The sequence below is a fragment of the Sorex araneus genome, chromosome 1, assembly GCF_027595985.1.
Source record: "Sorex araneus isolate mSorAra2 chromosome 1, mSorAra2.pri, whole genome shotgun sequence".
Taxonomy (NCBI): Eukaryota; Metazoa; Chordata; class Mammalia; order Eulipotyphla; family Soricidae; genus Sorex; species Sorex araneus.
The window spans coordinates 134,981,305-135,006,551 of NC_073302.1; the positions used below are offsets into that span (position 1 = coordinate 134,981,305).

At 36.5% G+C, this 25,247-nt stretch overlaps 1 protein-coding gene across 1 annotated transcript in view; it reads left to right on the forward strand.

Moving 5' to 3' along the window:
* Positions 1 to 23,538, forward strand: part of NDUFS4 (NADH:ubiquinone oxidoreductase subunit S4) — an 82,633-nt gene extending 59,095 nt beyond the window's left edge. Inside the window, exons 4-5 of the mRNA XM_055122573.1 lie at positions 3,293 to 3,366; positions 20,219 to 23,538. Of these exons, the coding sequence (XP_054978548.1) occupies positions 3,293 to 3,366; positions 20,219 to 20,322 (178 nt within the window). The 3' untranslated portion in view covers positions 20,323 to 23,538. The remainder of the gene's footprint in view (positions 1 to 3,292; positions 3,367 to 20,218) is intronic.
* The last annotated feature ends 1,709 nt before the right edge of the window (positions 23,539 to 25,247 follow it).

A 25,247-nucleotide genomic window follows, 5' to 3' on the forward strand; every position in this document is an offset into this window, starting at 1 on the left:
AAACATACCATCTTTAAAAATCACTATGACAATGCTTTTTGACATCTTTTGTTCAATATGTCCAATGACAGACATCCCTCTAAGTGTTACCCAGCACAGTAAACCATAAAGTTGTGGGGCTGGAGCGATAGCACAGCGGGTAGGGCGTTTGCCTTGCATGCGGCCAACCCAGGTTCGAATCCCAGCATCCCATATGGTCCCCTGAGCACCGCCAGGGGTAACTCCTGAGTGCAGAGCCAGGAGTAACCCCTGTGTATTGCCAGGTGTGACCCAAAAAGAAAAAAAAAAAAGTTGTTTTAAGACTTCTATTAGATAGAATCGACTTGATATTGTTAGCATGATGCATAAGCTACATGTGTTAGTGGTATATGTGTGAATAATGTTAACAATTTAGTGGCAACTTTTAAATTAAAGAAAAATCTTTACGTATTATTGTTTAAAGGGTAGGAGATTGGATAAGTTTAAAAGTTAATTACCTTGGGGCTGTAATGGTAGTCCAGTAGGTAGGTGCTTGCTTTGCACACTACTGACTTGGATTTGATCTCTGGTATCCTTTATGGTTCCCCAGTTGTTGAAATGTTTTGATTATTCTTTTTCATTAGACAAGATTTTAATGTGTTCATCTGTTTCCAGACTTAATTAGTAATGCAATCCCAAATAATGTAAATCATTATTTGTGCTATATAATTTGTGCTAAATATATATTATTTATATATGTCATTTCTAGGAAAATCACTTTATGTACCTTTGAGTGAGTTCTGTAATTTTCCCTTCACAATCTTTAATAGAGCATTAGTCTTAAAGTTGCACTGTGGTTAAGACTCCAGTACTTTAAAAGAGCAAAACTAGAACCAATTATTGCACATTAAGTTGAAATATCAGTTTTTTATAAATAACATTGGTTGAAATGAGAGATTACTACATGTTTGAAAGTCTTTTTGAAATTTATATATTTTTTTTGAAAAGCAGTTTTAAGAGGCATTGTTTACCTCTCAGTGTCTGTATTGCAAGCCATAGTGCCCCAAAGTAGAGATATAGGGAATATTGTCTGCCATGGAGGCAGGGGGAGGGTGGGAAAGAAGGGATATACCCAGGATATTGGTAGTGGGAAATGTGTACTGGTGGAGGGTTGGGTGTCTGATCATTGTGTGATTGTAACCCAAATATGAAAGCTTCTAACTATCTCACAGTGATTCAATAAAATTAAAAAAAAAAAAAAAGACTGGTGCTTAGTGTAAACCACAAGAAATGATTGGAATGGAGCCCTGTATACTAAGTTAGTGATTTATTGCTGTATTCCAAGTGAAAGAAACAAATTAAATGAAGAGAAATATTTTAGAGAATAGGATAGAGAAACAATGATCTTAATGACTTGGGTTTTTGTCTAAAGGAAATAATTTAAAAAGACTAGAGTGAGTACAGGTCAGATTGTAGAACTGCCTAAATGTTAAGGATAGGTGATTGAAATTTATTTGGTAGACAGTGAAAACTAAAATTTTTTTAATTAGGCAATGACTTTGGGAGTTAAACTTCAAGAAGGTTAATCTGGCAAGGCAATGAAGGATGGTTTTGAGTCTAGAAAGAAATATAATTAGGGTGGTATTAAACATATAGTACTTAAGAAAGAATTTAAATGACAGATATTGGTGGTGGCACCACACCTAAAAGAGAATCGTAAGATATAGGAGACGAAGTAAAAAATGGCAAGAGTAGAAAATGAGTACATTAAAAGAAGGGCAATTTATCATAAATGAGATCTTTGCTTTATACTTTTGCAGGAACCAGAGCTCTGGTCTTCTGCTTCCTAACTTTTCCCCTGGTTTGTTTTCTGTATTATTTCTTATTGTCAGTTAAGCTAGTGAGTATTTCAGCACTCATTAAATATCTGGATTTTTATGCTGCTACTTCTGTTCTTAAGAATATACTTCTGTTCGTAAGATATATATATATAGATATATATATATATATACTTTGAAAAGGAGAAATTAATTTTAAATTAGTATTAGTTTTTAGTGCTCAATACAACCAGCCATTGTAAAAGTTCTTTCACTTAAAGGTGACATTTGTAGTCCTAATATCTGATATACGAATCTCTTATGAATCTGAGAACTATGGTGTCTGACCAGAACTTCAGCAGCAACAGTTTGTGTGTCTTCCCTCCAATGGTGCTGAAGGCCATGCATTCTCTTTGTGTATCTCATGTTTATCAAATTATTTCCTGAATCCTCTTTTCTTTACTTCCATGTTTCTAAACAATGTTTAACAAAATGCTATATTCACGAGTTTGGTTTTTGACCCTTCCCTTCAGTGTAGTGCTAAGAATCTAATGCTTAGTCTCAAGCTTGGAAGGCAGGTGCTCTACCACTGAGTTGCATTTCCAGATGTGATTCTCAATATTGTAACAGGGCTGGACAGTTGGTAGTGTGCTTGCCTTGCATGCTGCTGAGTTGGGTTCGATCCCTGGTACCACATTTGATTCTCCTAGAGCCTCTCTCCAGGAGTGATACCTGAACACAGAGCCAGGAATAAACTCTGAGCACCACTGGGTGTGGCCCCCAAACCCTAAATACATACAGAAATATTTCTTGTAAAAAGTGCTCTAATTTTTTAATAAACATACTACTAAATGTGACTTTTTTTTTTAATAAACATACTACTAAATGTGAGTTTTATTTTTTTAAGTGGTCATATGCTTAAAGGTCATTATTACTAATGATAGAGAATTAGGAAGCAATGGATATTGTTGCCATCTTCTTTCTTTCTTTCCTTTATTTTTTTTTTCTTTTTGGGTCACACCTATCTCTGCACAGGGGTTACTCCTAGCTCTGCACTCAGGAATTACTCCTGGTGGTGCTCAGGGGACCATATGGGATGCTGGGAATCGAACCCGGGTCGGCCACATGGAAGGCAAACGCTCTACCCGCTCTGCTATCACTCCAGACCCTGTTGCCATCTTTTTTATATTCAAATGTTAGTTGGGGAAGAGGGGGACTCTCATACCCAGTGTTGCTCATGGGACATGTAGCTGTATGTGGAACTATGACCTCGTGCATGCTCTCCAACCCTTAACTTGAAAAGTTAAATAAATGCTTTGAGACCAAAAATTTTCAAGTATTTTGCAGTTATATTTTTTAAAAATTGACTATGCACGTGAAAAAATATTACAAATATAAAATTTAAAAGGGGTAAGTTTGAGATTTAAATAAGATATTCTCAATAATGTGCTTATTTGCAACTGTTAATTTTCTAAAGATTTTAAGAAATTTTAAATTTGGACATTTTTTTCTTACAGAGCTGATCCCTTGTCCAATATGGTTTTAACCTTCACTACTAAAGATGATGCCATTGCCTTTGCTGAGAAAAATGGTATGTTTGACTCATTCTGCTGTGACAAATAAAATCAAGAGACTTAATCAGAACCAGAGCCATATAAAATTTGAGTTCAAAGAAATAATGGATTGGAGTGTCCACATAATTTGTAAAACAAAACTGCCCTAATTTGAGTTAGAAATCAGGAGTAAAATTTGGCTAACTCGTATCTTTTGTGAAATCACTAACATTTAATTCTTGAACTGTTAACATCTTATTCTAGTTTTGATACCTGGTTTTTATTTTCTTAAAATTACAATTTTATCTACTATATTTAATAGCCCTTCAATTATTTGAAAATATGCATATTCATTCTAAAATTTTCCTGTCTTTGCTATTTTTTTTTATGGTGGGCCTAACATATTAGAGTTGAATCTTGCTACCAACAGAAATGCAAAATGTTTTTCTAGTGTCAGGCAACACAGTATAGCTTTTCAAAAAGAGGCTTTGGACACCGGTATGGCCCCTAATTATATTTTTATCTATTTAAAATTTTTTATTATAGATTAGGTAATATGGTTACAATAAGTGTTTAAGTGTCTAGTGTTGATGTACAAAGTTACTGAACACCACTACCTTTTTTTTTTTTTTTTTTTTTTTTTTTTTTGCTTTTTGGGTCACACTTGTTGATGCACAGGGGTCACTCCTGGCAGTGCTCAGGGGACGATATGGGATGCTGGGAATTGAACCTGGGTCGGCCGTGTGCAAGGCAAACGCCCTACCTGCTGTGCTATCACTCCAGCCCCACCTCTGTTTTTTATGCTATCATAATTTTAAGTTGCTTTTTAATGGACTTAACTTTGTAAGACCAATCTTTTAAGACTGTAAAAGGTTGTGGACCAACCTAACACATAGAAACAAAATTAAAGAATTACACAAAATGAGTCAGAGGAATGTGTTCTCTCCTTGTCCCTTCCCCACTTCCCCCAAAGCTGGAGGTGGGGACCAGATGACCCCCCTGCAAAATACCTTAAAAAAAAAACACATAAAGGGTCTTTTGGATAGCTCGGTGAATAAAGAACCTATTCTACAAGTGAGAAAGCATGAGTTTAATTCCTGGTGCCACTCAACCTATATTGAGTGTCCCTGTGAAACTGTTGTCTGGGACACGACATCACAGCCAACCATTTGTACTACCCCTGGTCATTTCAGTAACAAAAAAGTTCGAAGTAATGTTTATAATACTGCTTACCAAACTTGAGAGAAGAGTGAGAACTGTAACTCAGAAATATTAAGGACAAAACAGAAGTTAGCTGAAGATTATAGTAAGAGCTGAAAGATTCACGCCAAGAGTTCAACAGCAGATTGGAGGCAGCATACGAGGAGTTGTATGTGAGCTGGAAGATAACAACAAAGTAAAATGAAAAAGGAATTTTGAGAAGTGATGGAACCCTTGAACAAATTCCAGAGGAACAATATGTGCTTTGTAGAGGCTCTAGGAAAGGAAAGACCAGAAAACTTAAAGAGATGATACCCCAAACTTGTTCATCTATAGAAGGAAATGGACACCTGGTTGTAGAAAACCTAGAGAAATACAAAGATGAGTCCAAGAGATGAAAAGCCAAGACATTATAATTTAAATAGTAAAACTTAAGTGTACAGAGAATACCAAAAGAAGATGACACAGTGAGTAAAGCACATACTTTGCAAGTGTGATTCAGTTGAATTCAATTTCCAATGCTACCACATGTCCTGAATCCCAGCAGCTCCACTGTGTGTGTGTGTGTGTGTGTGTGTGTGTGTGTGTGTGTGAGAGAGAGAGAGAGAGAGAGAGAGAGAGAGAGAGAGAGAGAGAGCGAGAGCGCTCTGCTCTGTGAACTCTGGTCCCACAAACACAAGTCTGGCTGCATGGCAAGTAAAACGGAACTACCTCTGAAAGCATGTGTGTGAGTAAACATCACAGTAACCTCTGGGAAGCACTATAGCCAGATTGTGTGAACAACATAATTAAAGGATTGTACCCCTAGAGCCCAGTGTACCAGCATTACACCCAAGTATGTATGCAACCCCTAGCCATTACAACAGAACGAAGGGGGAAATTAAATAAGCAAAATCAGCCAGAGGCAGGCAACATATTACATATAAGGAGAAAAACCAGAAGGTTATTACTAGGATTTTCAGCATAGTTTGCATGCCAGAAGACAGTGGTATGATACAGTCAAAAGTGCTGAAAAGAAAAAATAGGGTCCTCTGCTTGGCGAAGTTATCAGTTGAAGGGGAGACTGTATCATGAGACTGTAGCACTGTCATCCCATTGTTCATGTATTTGCTCAAGCAGGCACCAGTAATGTCTCCATTGTGAGACTTGCTTTTACTGTTTTTGGCATATCGAATACGCTGCAGGTAGCTTGTCAGGCTCTGCCGTGCAGGCGGGATGCTCTTGGTAGGTTGCCGGGCTTTGCAAGAGAGACAGAGGAATCGAACCCAGGTCCACTGCATGCAAGGCAAATGCCCTACCCACTGTGCTATAAGCAAAAGCTAAAGGAGTTTCTACTACTAAATTCACCTTGTAAGTAATGTTAAGGGGCTGGAGAGATAGTACAATTGCTTTGCACACAACAGACTGGGTTTAATCTTTGGCACCCCATATAATTTCCCAAACCCTCCAAGAATGATTTATAAGTACAGAGCCAGGAGTAAACAAAGTGAACTTAGCAGTACATTGAAAGCATGATATCTTATTATGATAAACTGTGATTTATTATGGCAATGTAGTAGTGTACAGATAGTTAACATCCACAGATCAGCCAATATGCTATTACTGTATCAAAGGATGAAATGGCATAATTATCATAATAGGTATCACTGTATCACTGTAACTGTATCACTGTAATCCCATTGTTCATTGATTTACTTGAGTGGGCGCCAGTAACGTCTCCGTTCGTCCCAGGCCTGAGATTTTAGCAGCCTCTCCTTACTCGTCTTTCCCAAAGTATTGGAGGCTCTTTCAGGATCAGGGAAATGAGACCTGTTATTGTTACTGTTTTTGGCATATCGAATATGCCACAGGTAGCTTGCCAGGCTCTGCTGTGAGGGCAGGATACTCTCAGTAGCTTGTTGGGCTCTCCGAGAGGCATATATATTATCATCATCATCATCATACTGTTGATCGTCGATTTTCTTGAGCAGTCTCAGCTCAGTAATGTCTCCATTCGTCACAATCTTGAGATTTTAGAAGCCTCTCTTTACTCGGTCCTTCTCAACAGTGCCGCATTGGAGGCTCTTTCAGGGTCAGGGGAATGAGACCCTCAGTGTTACTGATTTTGGCATATGAGTATGGCACGGGGAGCTTGCCAGGCTCTCCCATGCTTGCCAGGTTCTCCGAGAGGGAGAACTAGACTATAAAATGTCTCCTTCCGGGAGCTTGATTTTATAGTCTCTGGATGTTGGCCGTTGATGGGATTACACAGTGCCAGGGGCAGTTTGTAGGTGTGACCGCCTAACTACTGGAAAATGGGGGATCTGGGCGGAAGAGGCCCAGTCCCGATCCGAGCAGACTTTGGGATCTCACTCCCAGATCCTGCACACCTGGGTTCCTCTGCTGGTTCCTTCATACATGAGGCTTGTCCAAACATGTGGAGAGGGGCCTTGAGCATGGCTGTGGCTGGGTTCCAGAGGTCTTGGACTGCCGGGGCTCTGCTCAGGGCAGGGAGGGAAACTCAACCCACTCCCCGATCCCCCCAGGGCCCCCAGTGAAGACAGCCAGGCATGGGGGCAAGAGACTCTGCCACGGTGTGTATATATATATATCTGTACAAATAATTTCCTCCTAAAATTGATTTCCTTCTACTTTAAGCCTCATCAAATGTGGAGCACTACTGTTGGAATATTAGTGATGTGAAGTATGAGATGTCCAGGAATAGGTTCACTCATGGGTAATAATATAAAAAGCCTTTGACTAAATTTAGCATCCTTTATTGACAAAAACTCTTAAACTGTGTATAGTGGAAACATACCTGAACAGTAGCCATATATGACAAACCCACAAGTGACAGAGAAAGGATGAAAGCTCTGCTACTTTGATCAGTAAGAGACAGGATCTCCATTCTTCCCACTTTTATTCAACACAGTATTAGTTCTAGCCACAGTAATCAGAGAAAGAAAAGGAAAAATGTCCAAATTGAAAGGCCCCCCAAACCAAAATAAATAACTTTTCGCTAGTAGCAGATGCTATGCTACCACATATATGTGAATTCCTAAAAAAATTGTTAAAGTAATAAATTCAGTGGAATTGCCATATCCAAAATCAAAATACAGAAAATCTGTATATTTCTGTACATAAATATAAACTACCAGAAAAAAGTTTTCAGAACAGATTTGTATCCAAAAAATATACCCCAAAATTTTTAGACTTAGTTGCATTCTAAAAAAAGTTGGCAATATGGGTCATTAGAATCTTTGTGAAATTAGTAGTATGGAGAAAGAGTAATATCATTTGTGTGGTGAATATAATAAAAAGAAACAAATTTTAAATGCCTTCTAATTTCAGATTCAGATGATAAATACCATCATAAGAGAGCTAGTCACTATGCTAAGTGTTTTTCATACATTTTTATTTAACCCTAAGTGCATCTCTGAAATAGAACAGAGATTTTTCTCACTTTGTATTTAAGAAAACTAAATTTTCAAGACATTAAGTAAAATTTAAAAGGTCACCTTCCTGTCAGTGGATGTTTTACTTAAAATTAATCATGCTCATTTATTTATTATTTATGACTTTTCAGCTACAGTGCATTTTCAATATTTGTAATAGCTGTAAGAGAAATGTGGCTACTGAAGTCTAAAAATAAATTCAGTTTTGCCATTTATAGAAAATAAGAGATTCTAATCTAAATTATTATATATCAAATATCTGATAATAATGAGCCTTAATATTGAGGCCCATTCTTTAGCTTTCCTCGAATTTTTATAAATTCAAAACACCATTTATCCAAATGATGTGAGAAATCTATGCTTAATAGGTATGTCTACCAAAGTTCTTATTTTTCTCTTACTATGTATATCCCAGCTCTGCTTTCTGTCTGTCCCCAAACCTGCTCTGTATTTCTCCATTCTTATTCATTTTATTTATCATCTTTCTTTCTTTCTTTCTTTCTTTCTTTCTTTCTTTCTTTCTTTCTTTCTTTCTTTCTTTCTTTCTTTCTTTCTTTCTTTCTTTCTTTCTTTCTTTCTTTCTTTCTTTTACTTTTTGGGTCACACCCAGCAACACTCAGGGGTTACTCCTGGCTCTGCACTCAGGAATTACTCCTGGCGGTGCTTGGGGGACTATATGGTATGCTGGGAATCGAACCCAGGTCGGCCACGTGCAAGGCAAATGCCCTACACTCTGTACTATCACTCCGGCCCCCTGTCATCCTTATTCTTGCTTATAGAAGTCTCCATAAAAATCTGGAGCCACACATGTATATGCAGTACTTGAAAATGTGTTTATTTTAAATTGAGGTATGATGTAAGCATAAAATAAATATTTACTGGGTTTCAGTGACGTATTTGTTAATGCATATGCAATGTCTTTATATTTATTACATATTGAAATATTTTAGAAATATTTGGCTGTAAAAGTGAGTCAAATTAATGTTGCATTTTCAGTTTTCTGCAACTACTAGAAGTTAAAATTTTGCTTTCATTGCTTTTATTGGGCTGCACTAATCAAGAATATTTAACAATATGCAAGATATATTCTATATTTTAATATTACATAATAAATAAGACCTTATCCAACTTTGCAAAGTTCGCCTTACTTTTTTACCTTGAGTTATATTCCTGGCTTTTAGGCAGGAAATCAAGGATAAGTGGAAACTTTTTATACAATGAAACAAATAGCTAAGATATGTGTTAATTTGTATTACATGATAAAATTTTCTGTTAATCACCTTTATATATATATATATATATATATATATATATATATTTTAGTTGGGGGCACTTGGGCCACACCTGGCTATACTCAGGATGAATTCCTGAGATTAGGGGGGTCTTGGGGGGGAAGAGCAAAAGACCAATATGCTCTTCAGGGATGAATTGGGGTCAGCTGCGTGCAAGGCAAGTACCTTAACCCCTGCACTATCTCTGGTCCTGTTTTCAGTTTCTTAATCAAGGCATTATCTGTCCTCATTTTATATAATGCCCTTATCTCTGAGATTGAAATTCTCCTCTTCCAGCTATTCCAGAAACTCATCTTGCTTAAGTACTTTATGCTTGAATTTCTTCTGATGCCATATCTCACCTTCCATTGAAGGCTGTTCTGTGAAACTAGATACTGGGAAAGGAAAAAAGACTATGAATACCCTCCCAAGATTTCTTTTTCCTCTTGCTTTTCGCCTCCCACTAACTTTCCTCTCCCAACAAATTCACTGAGTCCATACAAAAAGAGTTTGAGTCTTGACTAACAGGGCCTCATCCCAAAGATCTTTCTTTGAGCTCACCATGTTATTTAAGAGGAACTTTACAGAAATGCGCTTTCTTTCTTTACAGAGGTTATCTGGGTTTTCTTCTGAAATGTAGATGAACCTTGTTTTAGGTTTTTTTGTGTGTGTGTACTGAAAAGACCTACCATTCCCTCTGTGGCTTTTGTGTTTCCTAGTGTTTGTTGGTGTGATGGAAGGTTGAGGGAAGGAAGCTGTGGAAATGTGAATGGTAGAAGGCTAGGATCTAATGCTATTTACATGCTAATGACCCAGAAATGGCTCCCCCACCTCCCTTTTGATCTGATTTGAAACTTTGTGACTTTCCTCTGGTATATATAGTACCTCTTGTGTTTTTTCTCTTTGCTGTTAGTTGTAAAAGTTCTTTGAAATTCTCAAAATAGCAGAAGGCTTCTTTTGGTAGTAGGAGAACAGAGGATAAATCATGGGACTTCATTAAGAGGAAAATCCTCTTCTGGATAGGTGGTAGGAAAGGAAACCAGAGAAAATAAAGATAATTAGAGATATAGTCCAGGAACTAGAGTTATTACAGAAGTGGATACCATTAGCAAGATCTGAACTTCCACCTAACTTAAACCTCCCAATGAGGGTCTCTATCTCAAATTTATGTAGGGTCAAAGATACTTTAAAAACAAAGATTAGGATGTTGTCTCAAATACATTCAGTTAATAGAATTATTCATCCATTTGATAATAAAGACTGAGGTCCATCAGTTCAAAGTCAAACAGCAAACAATTATTTTTTTAGAAAAAAGAACATTGGAATATGGTGGGGGTGGAGTTGATTATTCCATACAACATAGAAATAGTTATAGTGTAACAAAGACTAGATACTGGGGTAAAATTTGATAACCTGGAAATAGAACATGTAATATTTGATAAATTCCTATTAAGACAAATTTTTTTTATTCTTCTCCCTTTTAAAAAAGTTTAAAAGCATCACGATCATAAAAGAAGATTGGATTAACTATTTAGATCACTGTAAGAAGAGTTAATTTGCCATTATGGTGGAAGAAAAAAAATTTCCCCTACCATTCTAGTTTCTTGACTTGAGACTCTTCTATAATAAAAGGGCAGATTAATAGATAAAAATATGTAGACATTTAATAACACATATACTTCTGATTAATAATGGGAGATAACCCAGTGTTAAAGACAAGACCATCCTACCAAACCAAGATTTAATACTGAACTAAATTGTGGCTTTAAAACTTCCCAAGATGGCAATCTTAACCTATCATAGTAACTGCAAATTAATCTGCATAATCTGAAGCTCCTGTCTTTCTTTTAGAAAGGGTGGCCTTACTTGACTCATCTTTTCCTTTGCTAAAGAACTTCCTTGTCATGCCCTCTGCCTATAAAAGCTTTCCATTTTTTTCTGCTCCTTAGAGTTCCCTCTGCTAGCTAGATGGGCTGCATCTGTTTCACAGAAACAGCCTTCAATGGAAAGTGACATGTGGTAAGAGCAAAACATAAAGTACTGATGCAGGGTAGTTGCCGGAATTACCAATAACGGGAAGAAGAATTTTAATCTCAGAGATACCGGCATTCTTCATAAAATGAGGGACTGTTAACACTTAAAAAACTGAAAATAATAGTACAGGAGGGTAAGGTGCTAATATGCAGCTGATCCCAGTAGCCTTCTACTAGTCACTGAATAAAACCAATTAGATTTCCAGATTTATCTCAGTGGATTTGGTTAATAATGAGGGAAAATGATAGAATGGCCCAAGCCACCACCTTGAATGCCATCTTCAGTACAAAAAATATTGGTAGTGGAGAAGCCAGTTGTGAGAGATTATCAGGCAAAGCGTAGTAAATAATCAAGGTTATTAGCAGATTTAAGCCCGAACCTTCTTCACTGAAAAATTTCTAAAATTTTAGTCATTTGCCTTTTTCTAGTTAGAGAGGAAGACAAATTTTCCATGTTAATTTACATGACAATCACAAAAGGACAATTTCTTGTCTGTTTTCAGAGATTTTACTGTTTCTAAAAATAAAAAAGAAATAACCAGCCAAAAAAGAATTCTTTACCAAAGAAGCAAATTTTAGGGTGGCATAATCTGGACCACCATCACATAAGCTTTAAATTTGCTTGCAGAAAATTTTCCATAAGGAATATCAAAGTGGACTTTCCAAAGCCTCATGAGCCTAGATAGCCAAGCAGTAACTTGCCATCAGATTTCTCCAGTAGTTCCTACTAATTTCTTCTTGATTCCTGGTTTAGCCTATTCATACTGCCTTAGGGAACTCTGTAAACCCATTGTCCAGGCATTTTTCTTCTTGGAAGGAATTTGTTAGTGTTGGCTCCATAAAGTTTACTTTAGTTACTGTTTGAGAATCATTTTTAAATATGTTGTTCCAGGTAAGCTCTTGGTTGCGTAACAGTACTTCAGTTATATTCTACTAAAGAGAAGGATATATTGCTATTGAATTCATACAAGTAATTATATCATCATGAAAATTAAGAATATTCAGTCGAAGAGCTGGAGCACCTGCAGTAGTTCAGGGGTAGATGCTCTCCACTCAATGCTCCCACCCCCAACTAAGCTGCAAGTAGCCCATCCCCCCAATACTGTCAGGTATGGTCCAAGAATATTCAGCAAGAGTCCCCAGATTCAATAGGGGTTTTAGTTCGAAAATAAAATGTCATTTATAAATTTTAATTTGCAGAGTCTACTAAATTGTAATGAGTTACAGAAACCTTAGAAGGAAATGGACTACCTCAAGTGTCAGAAAACAAAACTTAAAAATATAAAAACATTTCAGACATAAACTGATAATTATGTGTTTATGCTGTTATAAACTCTTCTGGGATCATCAATATATCTACTTAACAACTGGTTCTGGAAGTTCTGACCTAGTTCACTTGATATGTTTAAAATTGTTTGGCGCTGTTGGAAGCTTATAACCAAAAGTATCAAATGTATTCCTATGTGGTGTTCATTTTTCTTAAAGACATAGCATTCTGGCTTATTGCTTACTGTAATAGTTGCTGCGATAGCACAGCGGTAGGGCATTCGCCTTTCACACAGCCGATCCGTGTTCGATTTCCCCGCCCCTTTTGGAGAGCCCAGCAAGCTACCCAGAGTATCGCGCCCACACGGCAGAGCCTGGCAAGCTACCCGTGGCGTATTGGATATGCCAAGAACAGTAACAATAAGTCTCATATTGAGAGGCGTTACTGGTGCCCACTCGAACAAATCAATAAACAACAAGATGACAGTGACAGTGACAATAGTTGCTTTTAGGGGAGTATCAGAGTATAACAAACTTAATAATGTATATAGTTACTTTATTGATAATCTACTAAAATTAAAAAATAAGAAAATAACATAATGTGGCCATTCCAAAGACATTATAGACATAGACAAAATATTTGTAATAATCATCAAAACCTTTTCAAAGAGAACAGTACACATTTGCCTAATTTATAAAAATGAATGACATTTTTTCTTTACAGAGAAAAAAATCTTAATATAACAAATATGCGAAACAGAAAAAATGTACTAATAATTATTATATTCTGTGCTATGTATATTATAAAAAACTACTTAGGTAAATGATACGGATTTCCAATTGACAAATACACACCTAGCCTACAAGATACAGGATCCAAAATAAAGAAGATGCAGCCAGGTTAATCTTTTAAAATAACTGAAACTAACTGATAGTCTGTTGTCTGATATCAGACAAACCACATTGTTAGCAGATCTCTATATTTAGCTTACTGCACACAATTTCAATAACGTTTACCATAATCATTAAGCTCTAGGTTAAGGAATCTCTTCTGACTTAAAATCTCTCCATATAGCTTAACATCTATTCATATAGTGGTAACATCGCCAGTAAAAATCCATTTCTAGCACCTCTCTTTTTTTCAAGGTGGAAAGAAGGATTTTTTAGGGGTCCTCTAGGGAATCTCAAAGATAGATTTAGGTTCAAAGATATTATAAAAGTGAAATAAAACCTTTGCAGTATAAGCAGTTTGCACAAATAAAATAGTCTTTTTTAATATAGGAGGCAGTAAACAGTAAAGTAATAAAATGAACCCATGGAAATGGAGTACAGTTTCCTATAATTGTGACATGTCACTGTTACACACACACACACACACACACACACACACAGACACACACACACCCCAAAGGCAAATAAAATTTCTGTTGTTCAGATCTTAATAACTTACTGTATTCGCTCAGATTTTGTTCTTCCTTATCCTTTCATATTTGTCACAATTAGCCATTTTACTTAAGGAGCTAACTATTCTGTTTTCCTTATTGTAAGCAAAAACACATCTCAGTACTCAACACATAAAGTTATATGCTCCCTTTGTCTCTGTTGTTCCCAGTAGTTTCTTGTGTGTCTAAACATATCTATTAACTAGCTAAACAGTAATTTTAATTTCATAATGCAAAATAATTTAGAATTGTTATATAGCATTCTCATACTAGCATAAGTTTTAAATATACATAGCACTTTTTTCAGTTATCTGCATTATCCATAATCTGGCTTTTTTCTCATGGCATAAAAATGAAAGTATTCTGTAATCAAAAATAGAGCTCCTCCATTGCATATAAAAATACGACAAGTATATAAACTTAAAACTTTGGTTAATAATCAGTATCTAAATACTCTGAATTAAACATAGACGTCATCTAGATAATATAGAAGGGAAAACATGACATTGAAACAAGAGTTGTTTTCAGAGACTCAACCTCGTTGACCAAGTAAACAGAAGCAAAGATGAACAAATTAGACTACATTAAGAAGCTTCCACACCACAAAAAAATACGAGGATCAGAATAATAAGCCAACCCACAGACTGTGAAGGGTATTTACTCACCATTCATCAGGTAAAGGGTTAATATCTAAGACATGTAAAGCACTGGTAGAGCTTTACAAAAAAAACAAACAACACCATCAGCAAATGGGGGAAGAGATAAACATCAACTTCCTCAATACACACAAAGACAGATAAGCTTCGATTATCTTTTTTTTTTTTTTTTTTTTTGCTTTTTGGGTCACACCCAGCAATGCACAGGGGTTACTCCTGGCTTTTCACTCAGGAATTACTCCTGGCGGTGCATGGGGGACCATATGGGATGCTGGGGACCGAACCCGGGTCGGCCGCATGCAAGGCAAACGCCCTACCCGCTATGCTATCGCTCCGGCCCCTCAATTATCATTTTTTGTGGTAATTACACTATATAAAGTTATTTCAAACAGTAAAGTAGCAAATACTAAAACATTACCTATAGGGGAACCAGAGTGATAATACAGTGGTAGGGCCTTTGCCTTGCACATGGCTAACCCCAGCACCCCATATGGTTCCCCCAAGCCCTGCCAGGAGGAGTGGTCTCTGAGTGCAGTCAGGAGTAAGCCCTGAGCACTACTGGGTGCACACCCTCTGTCCTCCAAATTACACACACACATACACACACACACACACACACACACACACACACACAAATAAACCTATAGGAAAAACAATTTCCTGTGAGCCCTCTAATCACAAAAATGTTATCTGCTGATCAGTACGTAACCTTGCATCATGTGTTTTTGTTTAGACATCTTACTTAATATAAATTGTTTAATATGTATTACAGTTTATGCCAGAAGGTAACATACTGGCATATCACAATCTTGCTCTTAGGAAAACTAGTAAAGTATTACATTTGGGAGCCATTTTTAAACAGGGAAATACCAGTAAGAGAAACAAAAATTTAAAAAACAACCAGCAACAAAGGGGGCTGTAAATAGACCATGAAAAGGACACTTGTTTACAAGAACCACAGAGGCTGAGCATTACCTTGCTTGACCTCAGCTGAGTAACATGTGTTACTCAAATTGCTCACCCCTCCTGTACATGTCACAAATGACCATGGAAGCACCATGAGGACTGATTTGGGGGTTACAAATGAGTGAAAGAGGAAGATAAAAGGATTCAATAAGATTGTAGATATCACAGCACAAACCACCAATTTTATAACAGATTTCAGATTCTTTTTGACATCCACCATTGTTGCATAGTTTTTCTCTAGAAAACATTTTCTACATTTCTAATGACTGACTTGCAATGGTACTTTTAGGATACAAAAGAGAAATAATTGAGTTAATTCCTGTTTTTTGTTGCAAATAATGAATAATGTGGTTCAGATTGCTGATTTAGAAATGATATTGGATGGCAATTATATTACTCTAAAGGATAAAAGTTGAGTGCCAGTCAAATGGCTCAATTGTAAGATGCATCCTTTTCAATGCATGAGATCTGGGTTCAATCTCAGCATCTCAAAACTAATTTTTATAGAAAGGTAAAACTTAAGGGGACCACTGACTATTGCATCAAAGGTGTTTTTTTCTTTTTGAGGTGTTGGGCTATGCTAGGCAATAACATATTGTTATAAAGCTAATATTTTGGTGTTTTCACATTTTAAATTTTTTAGTTGGTTCATTTTATATCATCTTAATATAAAGAATTGCTTTGCCAGTGTATCCAAAACATTATTATATTTTCTGATACTTTGTTTTTGAATTATTCTGAACCTTCTCCCCACCCCTGCTGTTAGATACTTTGCAACTTTAAAGAAATTCCTGAAAAGCTATTTTCTTGTGCCCACACCCATCCACAACAATCCACTTTGATTTTAAATTTATTCATTGCTTTCACCTAGGCATAATGTAGATATATAGCCTGGTAAGAAATCATGAAGCCATCCAAGTACCAACATACTTTGTTTGGGCTTCCAAAAGCCTTGCTATTCTGATACCATGCCTGGTAGTGGTAACTGCCAGTTATTATCAAGCTCTGCCAAATTATGTGGTGGTTCTTGCTTTGTACACAAATAGCTAGTAGGAAAAACCATTAATACTGTTCACTTCCGAACTCACGGATTGACATTAGGTTACTAGAGGAGAAAGACCTTACGGAGTTTGAACGAAGTTTACTATAGGTAAAATATTTGATAAGCAATAAAGCACTGATGAATATTTATCTGTATTTTTACATAACTGAACCATAAATTGATTCTGTAAATACAAATGAAATTTTTTGTCCCATACATGGGCTTTAAATTTTAATTGAATCATCTTCAGTTCTGTATCTTCTTGGAAGAGGGGTGAAATTTGAAAAGATTATGTTATTTATGTCATAGAATGTATATATATAATTTTTATATATAATTTTCTAGTCATCTTGAGATCATAAAAATAAATGGGCATATTTCTAAAAAAAAATAGACAGGGGAATCACATTTAAGTTTACTAACACATATGCCAGAGGTACTTATTATACCAACTTAAGAGTTCAAAAAATCTCCTTGTGCAAACATTACACTGTGAAATAGTAAAGGGAATCATCATTTAGGTGCTCTGGTTGGATTTGTGGCTAATCCATGCCATATGGCTGCTCTCCTCCATGGGAAGTGACGGCAGCCCTAGGAGCTTTATCCCATCTCTGGAGCAGCTGCCTGGGACTCAGTTTCTTTGATCTTCTGCTGCTGCACAGCTGGGAAGAGCAAGGGCTGGTTTCAGCATCCTAACAGGACAACATATGGGCCCATTGTTGTAGACTACACCTTGATTTTATATAAGCTTTTTTAGGGAAAGCAGGTGTTTCTATATCCATGAATTTGTTCAGAAACTCAATTCTTTTAAAAGACTTTATTTGGAGGGTTGCAAAAGAAATTTAAACATTTCACAAATAAGTTTCCATTCTTGATTTCTACTTCTTGCAAATTACATTATTTCTATTTGCAAACAAATTTCAAGTGGAAAAATATAAAGGTGAGTTCAGTTCATGTGGCATAGCCATTATAAAGTATAAGTGTAAACTTAAACATAGTATCTTTGCAGATATTGTTCTTAATTAATTTGGTCTTTTTAGCTAAAGTTCTCTACTTCCTCCAATTGCCTTTATATGCTACAATATCATTTGGGACAGATTGTAGTAGAAGTATATATAGCAGGACCATTACTTGTTTCTAAGTGTTTTTATTTTATTTTATTATTTTTTAAAAATTTTTTTGGTTTTTGGGTCACACCCGGCAATGCACAGGAGTTACCCCTGGCGGTGCTCAGGGGACCATATAGGATGCTGGGAATCGAACCCGGGTCGGCCGCGTGCAAGGCAAACGCCCTACCCGCTGTGCTATTGCTCCAGCCCCTCTAAGTGTTTTTAAATGCTGCCTCATTCTTCTTACCCTTTTAAGACATCTTTACTGGCCTCAAGAGTGTGTGGTGGGAGGAAACAGGTTCTCTCACACATTTGACAAGAAACATTCATGGAGGTCCTGCGTAATTTGCCAACAAACATTATAATTTTTGCATACAACCTGTGCTAAAAATTATTTCTTTTGTGTGCACCTGGGGTTAGAGGGAGAGATGGCAGAAGGGTAGGGAAGACACATGGATGACTGTTAATTTCCAGGGATTCTTAAAGTTATTTTTTCAGGGGCCAGGGAGAGAGCTCAGGGTTTAGGACTTACTCCTTGCATGTGTGAGGACCCAAGTTGACACCCAGTTCCTCATGGCTTAGTGGGCCACCTGAGGGCAGCTAAGGAGGCAAAACAAATATATTTTAAAGACAACCAAAGTTGTTTTTTTAACACACTTACAAAAACAAAATGAAAGGAGCTAAAAAGATAGTAAAGGGGTTAGCCTTGAATGTGCTGACCCTGATTCAATTCCTTGCATTTTATAGGACCCCCCAAGCACTGCCAGGAGTAACTTCATGGCAGAGCCAGGAGTAACCCCTGAGTAACCGGGTGTGACCCAAAACTAAAAAGAAAAAAGTAACTTTTTAGTGGTAGAATTCTTTTAGTGGAAACACTGCTTTTTCTTATTTTGGTGACCAAAATAGCCAGTAGTACTTTGATTACTTCGATTTCACTTTTGTGGCAAATTTGAATTCTAACTATTGAAACATGAACTTTATGGCAGCTAAACTGTACTCACTAAGAAATGCTAGAATGAATAAATGACAGTTCTTGAGATCGAGACTTCCGTAAAAATATATAACAATTTTGAGGCCGGAGTGATAGCACAGTGGGTAGGGTGTTTGCCTTGGACGCGGCCGACCTGGGTTCGATCCCCGGCATCCCATATGGTCCCCCAAGCACTGCCAGGAGCAATTCCTGAGTGCAAATCCAGAAGTAACCCCTGAGCATTGCTGGGTGTGACCCAAAAAGCAAAAAAAAATAATAATAATAGCAATTTGTTTTAGATATTTTATGTGTAACTGCACGATTCAGCATAAATGTTTCAAGATGAATTATTGAAGAAAGTCCTGAGAGACAAGAATGAAGTTGCAGGGATGAAAAATTGATCTGAGAAAAGTGAATGTTATAGGGGTTGCTTGAACTAGGGAATAAAAGGGCGACTTAATTATATTTTCAAGGAAGAAGATGTTGATTTGATTATTCTGCATTGCTTAATTGAACTGAAGAATCAGACTTCAAGCAGAAGACAGATATAGATCAGTTTAAATACTCATAAAATCATTGTAAAGGACTATGGAAAGAAGAGTTATACACTGTAAGAATAAAATAGCTTATGCCAGTGGTTCTTAAATTTCTAAGCAAAAAAAAAAAAAAATTCCAGGATCAATTAAGTGCCAGTTCCCAAACCCCCACTAAAGATTCTAATCAGTGGATTTCTGGTGAGGCTTAAAAATGTATATTGAAGAACCAGAGAGAGATTTCAACCATCTGAGCACATACTATATGCATGCAGGAGTCCTGGATTTGATCCTCAGCACTGCATGGACCAGAGCACAGAGATGGTGTGGTTCCAAAGCAAATAAGTAATATTACCCCAAGAAAGAAAAATTTATATTTCTATCAACTATTTCCATAAAAGTCTAATCTACAAAGTACTTGAAATGTGTTGAAAAACTAAGTTTAGTAAGTAGCCTTGATTCAGTTCAGGGACTGAATCAAGTATCTTGCATAGTTTATGCCTGTGTTGTAACTAATGTATATAAGTGTATAAATACATGATTTTTAGTATTGAGCTCTGAAATGTTATAAAGGTACCAGCTTTTAGAAAACAGTGATTTGGGCATTTTTTTAATGTTATGCATTATGGTTATTAAAAAATCACATATTAAACTATATAAAGTAAATAACATGTTTACATAGTATGTAACGATCAGTTATTGGGCAAGAGTATTGAGTTAGGAAAAATCAAATCATGGGTTGCACGTTTAATTTGAGAGATGTTAAATCTTAGGCAATGTTTTTGACCCTCTTGTCATACAGGATTATAAGGGAACAAATTACTAAGTATTTATATTTCAGATGTGTTGACATGTACTCTTGATGATAAATGAACATTAAATGTATGAAAGTTAGCCTCTGCTTGCTATGTTCTTCAGGTATCCTCTCTAATGTTGTTCCTGTGGGCTTGTTTGTTTTTATTTTCTAGGATGGCGCTATGACGTTGAAGAGAGGAAGGTTCCGAAACCCAAGTCCAAGTCTTATGGCGCAAACTTTTCTTGGAACAAAAGAACAAGAGTCTCCACAAAGTAGATTGGCACTGACTATATCTCTGTGCTCAACTGTGAATAGAGTCAGCTGTGCAGTATTTATAGTCTGTGTATAACACATCTCTCTCAATTTCCTAATAAATTTGACCTTTCAACTACAAATAATTTTTGTGTTGTCTTTAAAAACTTTTTAATATCTCAAATTCAACATGTTACAGTTTCCTATAGAGAGAAATTTGAAATGACCATACCTCTAGGAAATTTCCAGTACTTGGAACCTATTGAAAAGAATGCTAAAAGTCAGCCACGGCATTGAAGTTCTATATCTTTCCTTGGTGCCAAGGATTGAACCCAGAGTCTCATATATGAGGGCAGGTGTTCTATCACTGAGCTATAGCTCTGGCCCTGAAATTTTATATTCTTTATAGTCATTTTTAAATTAATAGTGTTAATGTACTATCATTTCAGTGAGTTTCTTTTGTTCTCAGTGGAAAAACTCATAATTACACTGTAGTCTAAACCCAAACCTTCTTTGTAATCAAAGTTCTCTTCTTTAATTAGAACTTTATATTCTCTAGATTTCTCTGAGCCTGCAATGAATTTTGTTTCTGTGAGGGCTTAAGAATAAGGTTGCATATTCTTTTGAACTGGATGACTCCAAAAGTTAAAATCAGGTCATTGTTGATTTTTGTATTTACTTTTTTTGTTTGTGTGTGTGTGTTCTGGGATCACATCTAGCTGTTCTCAAGGTTTACTCCTGGCTTTGTGCTCAGGAATCACTTCTGGCAGTGCTGAAGATCAAATGAGGTTGACTGAGTGCAAGGCAAATACTTTAGTCCCCATACTACCTCCCTGGTTCCTATTTTAAAAATAAATACATGATTCTGTTATATTAATCATTTGGGTCATATGGTATGTTGTCAAGAACATAGTCTTGTCAGGCTCTTCTGTAAACACTTTGTATACTAGCTTTCATAATAATCCTATTGGGTAGACACTATTATTTCTCTAATTTCACAAAAACATAATTCAAGTCCTAGAAGGACTAAATAATCACTCAACATCTCACTGGTTTTAAATGTTAAAGCTGGAAGTAGCACCTATATTTGTTTGTCTTCAAAGTCCATACTCTTAATTACTTTGGTTATAATGAAAGATGATTGATTAATGGCAGATGCTCTCTTTAAATTGTGAATATGTATTCTTTGATGTTTCAAAAGTTATGTACTAAATATACAGTCTCAATTATATTTCATAAAAACACTAATAGCTCTCTGACCTAGCCCAATAAAAGAAAACACATCAAAGTATAAATTTGTCTAATCTTGTAGAGCCTATTAGCCATCATTTCAAAATGTTAACTGTATATTTAATTCTGAAAATGCCCTTTTGGAGGTTGGAGAGAGTAAAAAGGTTAGACACTTGCATGTGGTCAACCCCATTTAGATCCCTGGCAGTACATAACTGCCCCACTGCAAGTACCACCTGATGTTACCCCTTCCCCCCACACAAACAAAAAATAGATAATAAAAAGTCTTCTGGAAAACTGCCTACTTATATGCACATGTAAGAATAAGTATGGAAAGATACTACAGAACCGTTTTTAATGACTGATAAGTTGAAACAATCTAAATGTCTATTAAAGGGGGAATGAGGTAAATGTAGCATTTACAGCTATTGTGAAGAAAATATTTGTATAAGCTATTCAGAGTGATGTTCAAAATATATTGCTAAAGGAGAGCAGGGAAGGGACAGGAAAAAAAGAAAATGCCAGAGTGGATAGCAGATGCTTACATACCTCCTGATGATTTGGTCAACAAGCATAAAATAATTTATTCTGAGGCCCAGTAATACTTGGGCATCACTTGGAGTGACAAAAATGTTTTTCCAACTTTGATTATCGTTCATCTTATCCTTCGTGCTATTAAAGATTTTTTAGTCCTCAGGCTGGGAGAGAGCATGCCTAGCATGTGCCCAACCCTGATCAATTCCTGGAACCATGTGGTCCCCCAGGTTAGCTTCAGGCCCTTGCATTAAATGGTTGACCAAGTTGGCTGAGAATTGCCAGTGTCACTCCTGAGCTTTCTGGGTACCGCTTCAGAGGTCCTCAGGTAAGTTAATTAGTGCTACCATTTGGATTGTAGATAATAAGCTATTGCCTTTATTGGCTGAATCTGAACCCCAGGTTTAAGTTACCTGGCTTCAAATTATTAACTGTAGTGGCTAAAAAAAAAAAAAATCATTTAGCCAAACAAGACTGAGAAGTCAACTAAAGTCAACCAAAAGTCTTTACTCTCAAGTTATTTGTAGTCATTGGAAGGCAACTTCAGTACTGCCTGCTAGTTAGTAATTTCGTATAAGACAGTCACTACTTGCGTCTGCCTGAATTCTAGTTCAACCTACATTGGTGATCTCTATAAAGTTAATTACATCTCTCAAGTCTTTAATTTCCTCTCCAAAACCAAGGGTATCTACTTCATGTTAAAGAGTAAATGATACACTCAAAGTGAGTATTTATTGAGCACTTACTGTGTAATGTGCAGAGCACTGTGTAATGCATTGTGTGGGAGTTCTCGCTCTTTTAGGAAAATGTCCTTGAGCACTCCAACTGATGGACTTGTTCTTAAAAATAATTAGTAGGAAGATTTGGTCTTTGTGCTGCTTTATACTTTGATTTACATTTTATAATAACTTCTATAAAATGTGCTCTGACTATAAAAGTGATTGTACAATACTAACATCAAAAATTAGGAATTGAGTTTCTGTATAACCCAGCAATTCCACTTCTTGTCATCTACCCCAAGACCTAAAAACTATTCAGAAAAGACATTTGCACCCTATGTTTGTTGCAGCAGTATTTTCAGTAGCCAAAACCTGAAACAACTCAAGAGTGTACAGCTGATGGAATAAAGAAACTATGGTACATATACATAATGAAATGCTACTTGGCTATTAAGAAAAAACTTGAAATCCTGCAATTTGCTGCATCATGGTTGGATCTAGAGAGTATCTTGTTTAGTAAAGTTAGGAGAGGGACAGACATAATGATCTCTCATATGTAGGATATAAAGAAACATAGTAGGGGAATAACAAAAACCAGAAGGCAACAGAAAGTTGAAAGTAGAAAGCTTGGGGACACTCAAGGCACATTTGGAGGGTGGGTGTGGTATAATGCTGTATGTATGAGACCTACCAATAACATTTTTTTAAAGCCACAATATCTAAAAAAGAAGTTAAAAATAAAAGATAAAGAACTGTGTCCTGAGTCCTTTGTAGAGCAGCTAAAGCCTGTTCCTTACCCGTCACCAGCATTCATGTGGGCATTTGGAGAAATGAAGTCTTACATTTTTCAGTCTAAATATGCGCAAAACCAAGAACCTCAAAGTTGTAACAAATGCTGTGCTGTAGTTTGTTCTTTTTAAGATTCAACAGGAATATAATAGTATATATAGAATCCATTTGCATCCTTTGCCCAATATCTTCTAAAATATTGGGCATACTAGCATAAAATAATAAGTCCCAAAATAAGACATAATATTTTGTTTGGTAACTTGGCCTAATATATATATATTTAATATATTCTATTTAAATATTATATGCTGTGATTCAGCAGATCTGCTTGTCTATATTTCTACCCAAGAGAAATAAAAACAAACATTCACAGAAAAAATTGTAAGGAAATCACTTTGCAAACGATACTGGATAAGGGAACCAATATGTGCCTGGCAGAATCTGGCAAAATCCTCATTAGAATTCAGAAAATCTCATGCAATGTTGACAGGGTAAGGAGAAGCAATTCACAATAAGTATAACTAAAAACACTATGCAAATATGCACCATAAATAGAAACAAAAGATAATGAAGGTTCTTAAAATCTTGTTGTAAAAGCATACTTAAATTTGGTGGGTACAAGAAAGAGCCTAGTGGGTAGGGCACTTGCCTTGCACACAACCGATGAGGGTTTGATCCCTCGAATCACATACAGTCTCTGCAGCCCTCAGGAGTAATTTCTGAGCACAGGGCTAGTAGTAAGCCCTGCCTGAGCACCTCTGGGTTTGGCAAACACACATACTTGTTGAAATAAGGCCATGAAGATGGCTCGATAGGTTAGTACACATGTTTGCATATAAGAGATCAAGGTTCAGTCCCCTACACTACATAGTCCTCCACATACTGCTGGTGGCAACCCCAGAGCAACACTTAAGAAGTAGCCCCTGTCTCATTGGGGCTATGGATATGTGAATATGTACAAAAGTACTTTAATGTTTTCTATATTTAAAGATGGATAACCATTTGTCTGCAGAAAAATGGTAAAGTGCATGATATTATTTTAAAGCTTGACTCGAATTCACAAAACTGAAAATTAGAATCGTTGAACTGGAAAAAAATTGAACAATGGGTTTAGAAGTAGATTAGATCCAAAAGAGGAGAAATTGATTTAACAAGAATATATCTTAGGGGGGAAAGATGATTCACAGAGAGAGATTTTTTTTTTTTTTTTTTTTTTTTTTTTGCTTTTTGGGTCACACCTGGCGATGCACAAGGGTCACTCCTGGCTCTGCACTCAGGAATTACCCCTGGCGGTGCTCAGGGGACCATATGGGATGCTGGGAATCGAACCCGGGTCGGCCGCGTGCAAGGCAAACGCCCTACCCGCTGTGCTATCACTCCAGCCCCGCAGAGAGAGATTATTAAAAGATGAGAGCAAAGTGAATTAAGCAAAGAAAGAGGCAGCCTCAGTTTACCCTTGGCTGCTTGTAAGTAGTCCTGCTTTTGGCAAGTCCATCCTACATTTTTCACTTCTTGCAAATTCCTGGACTTTTCCTGACAAACAGGAGTTAACAATTGTTCATCATAAAATTCTGCCCCAGAGCTTAGGCTCACAGGGAGACTAAGATAATGAGCAATACCCGAGGCAGATGACCAGAGACAAACCAGCCCGACCACCCTGTAGATTCCCTGCATTCT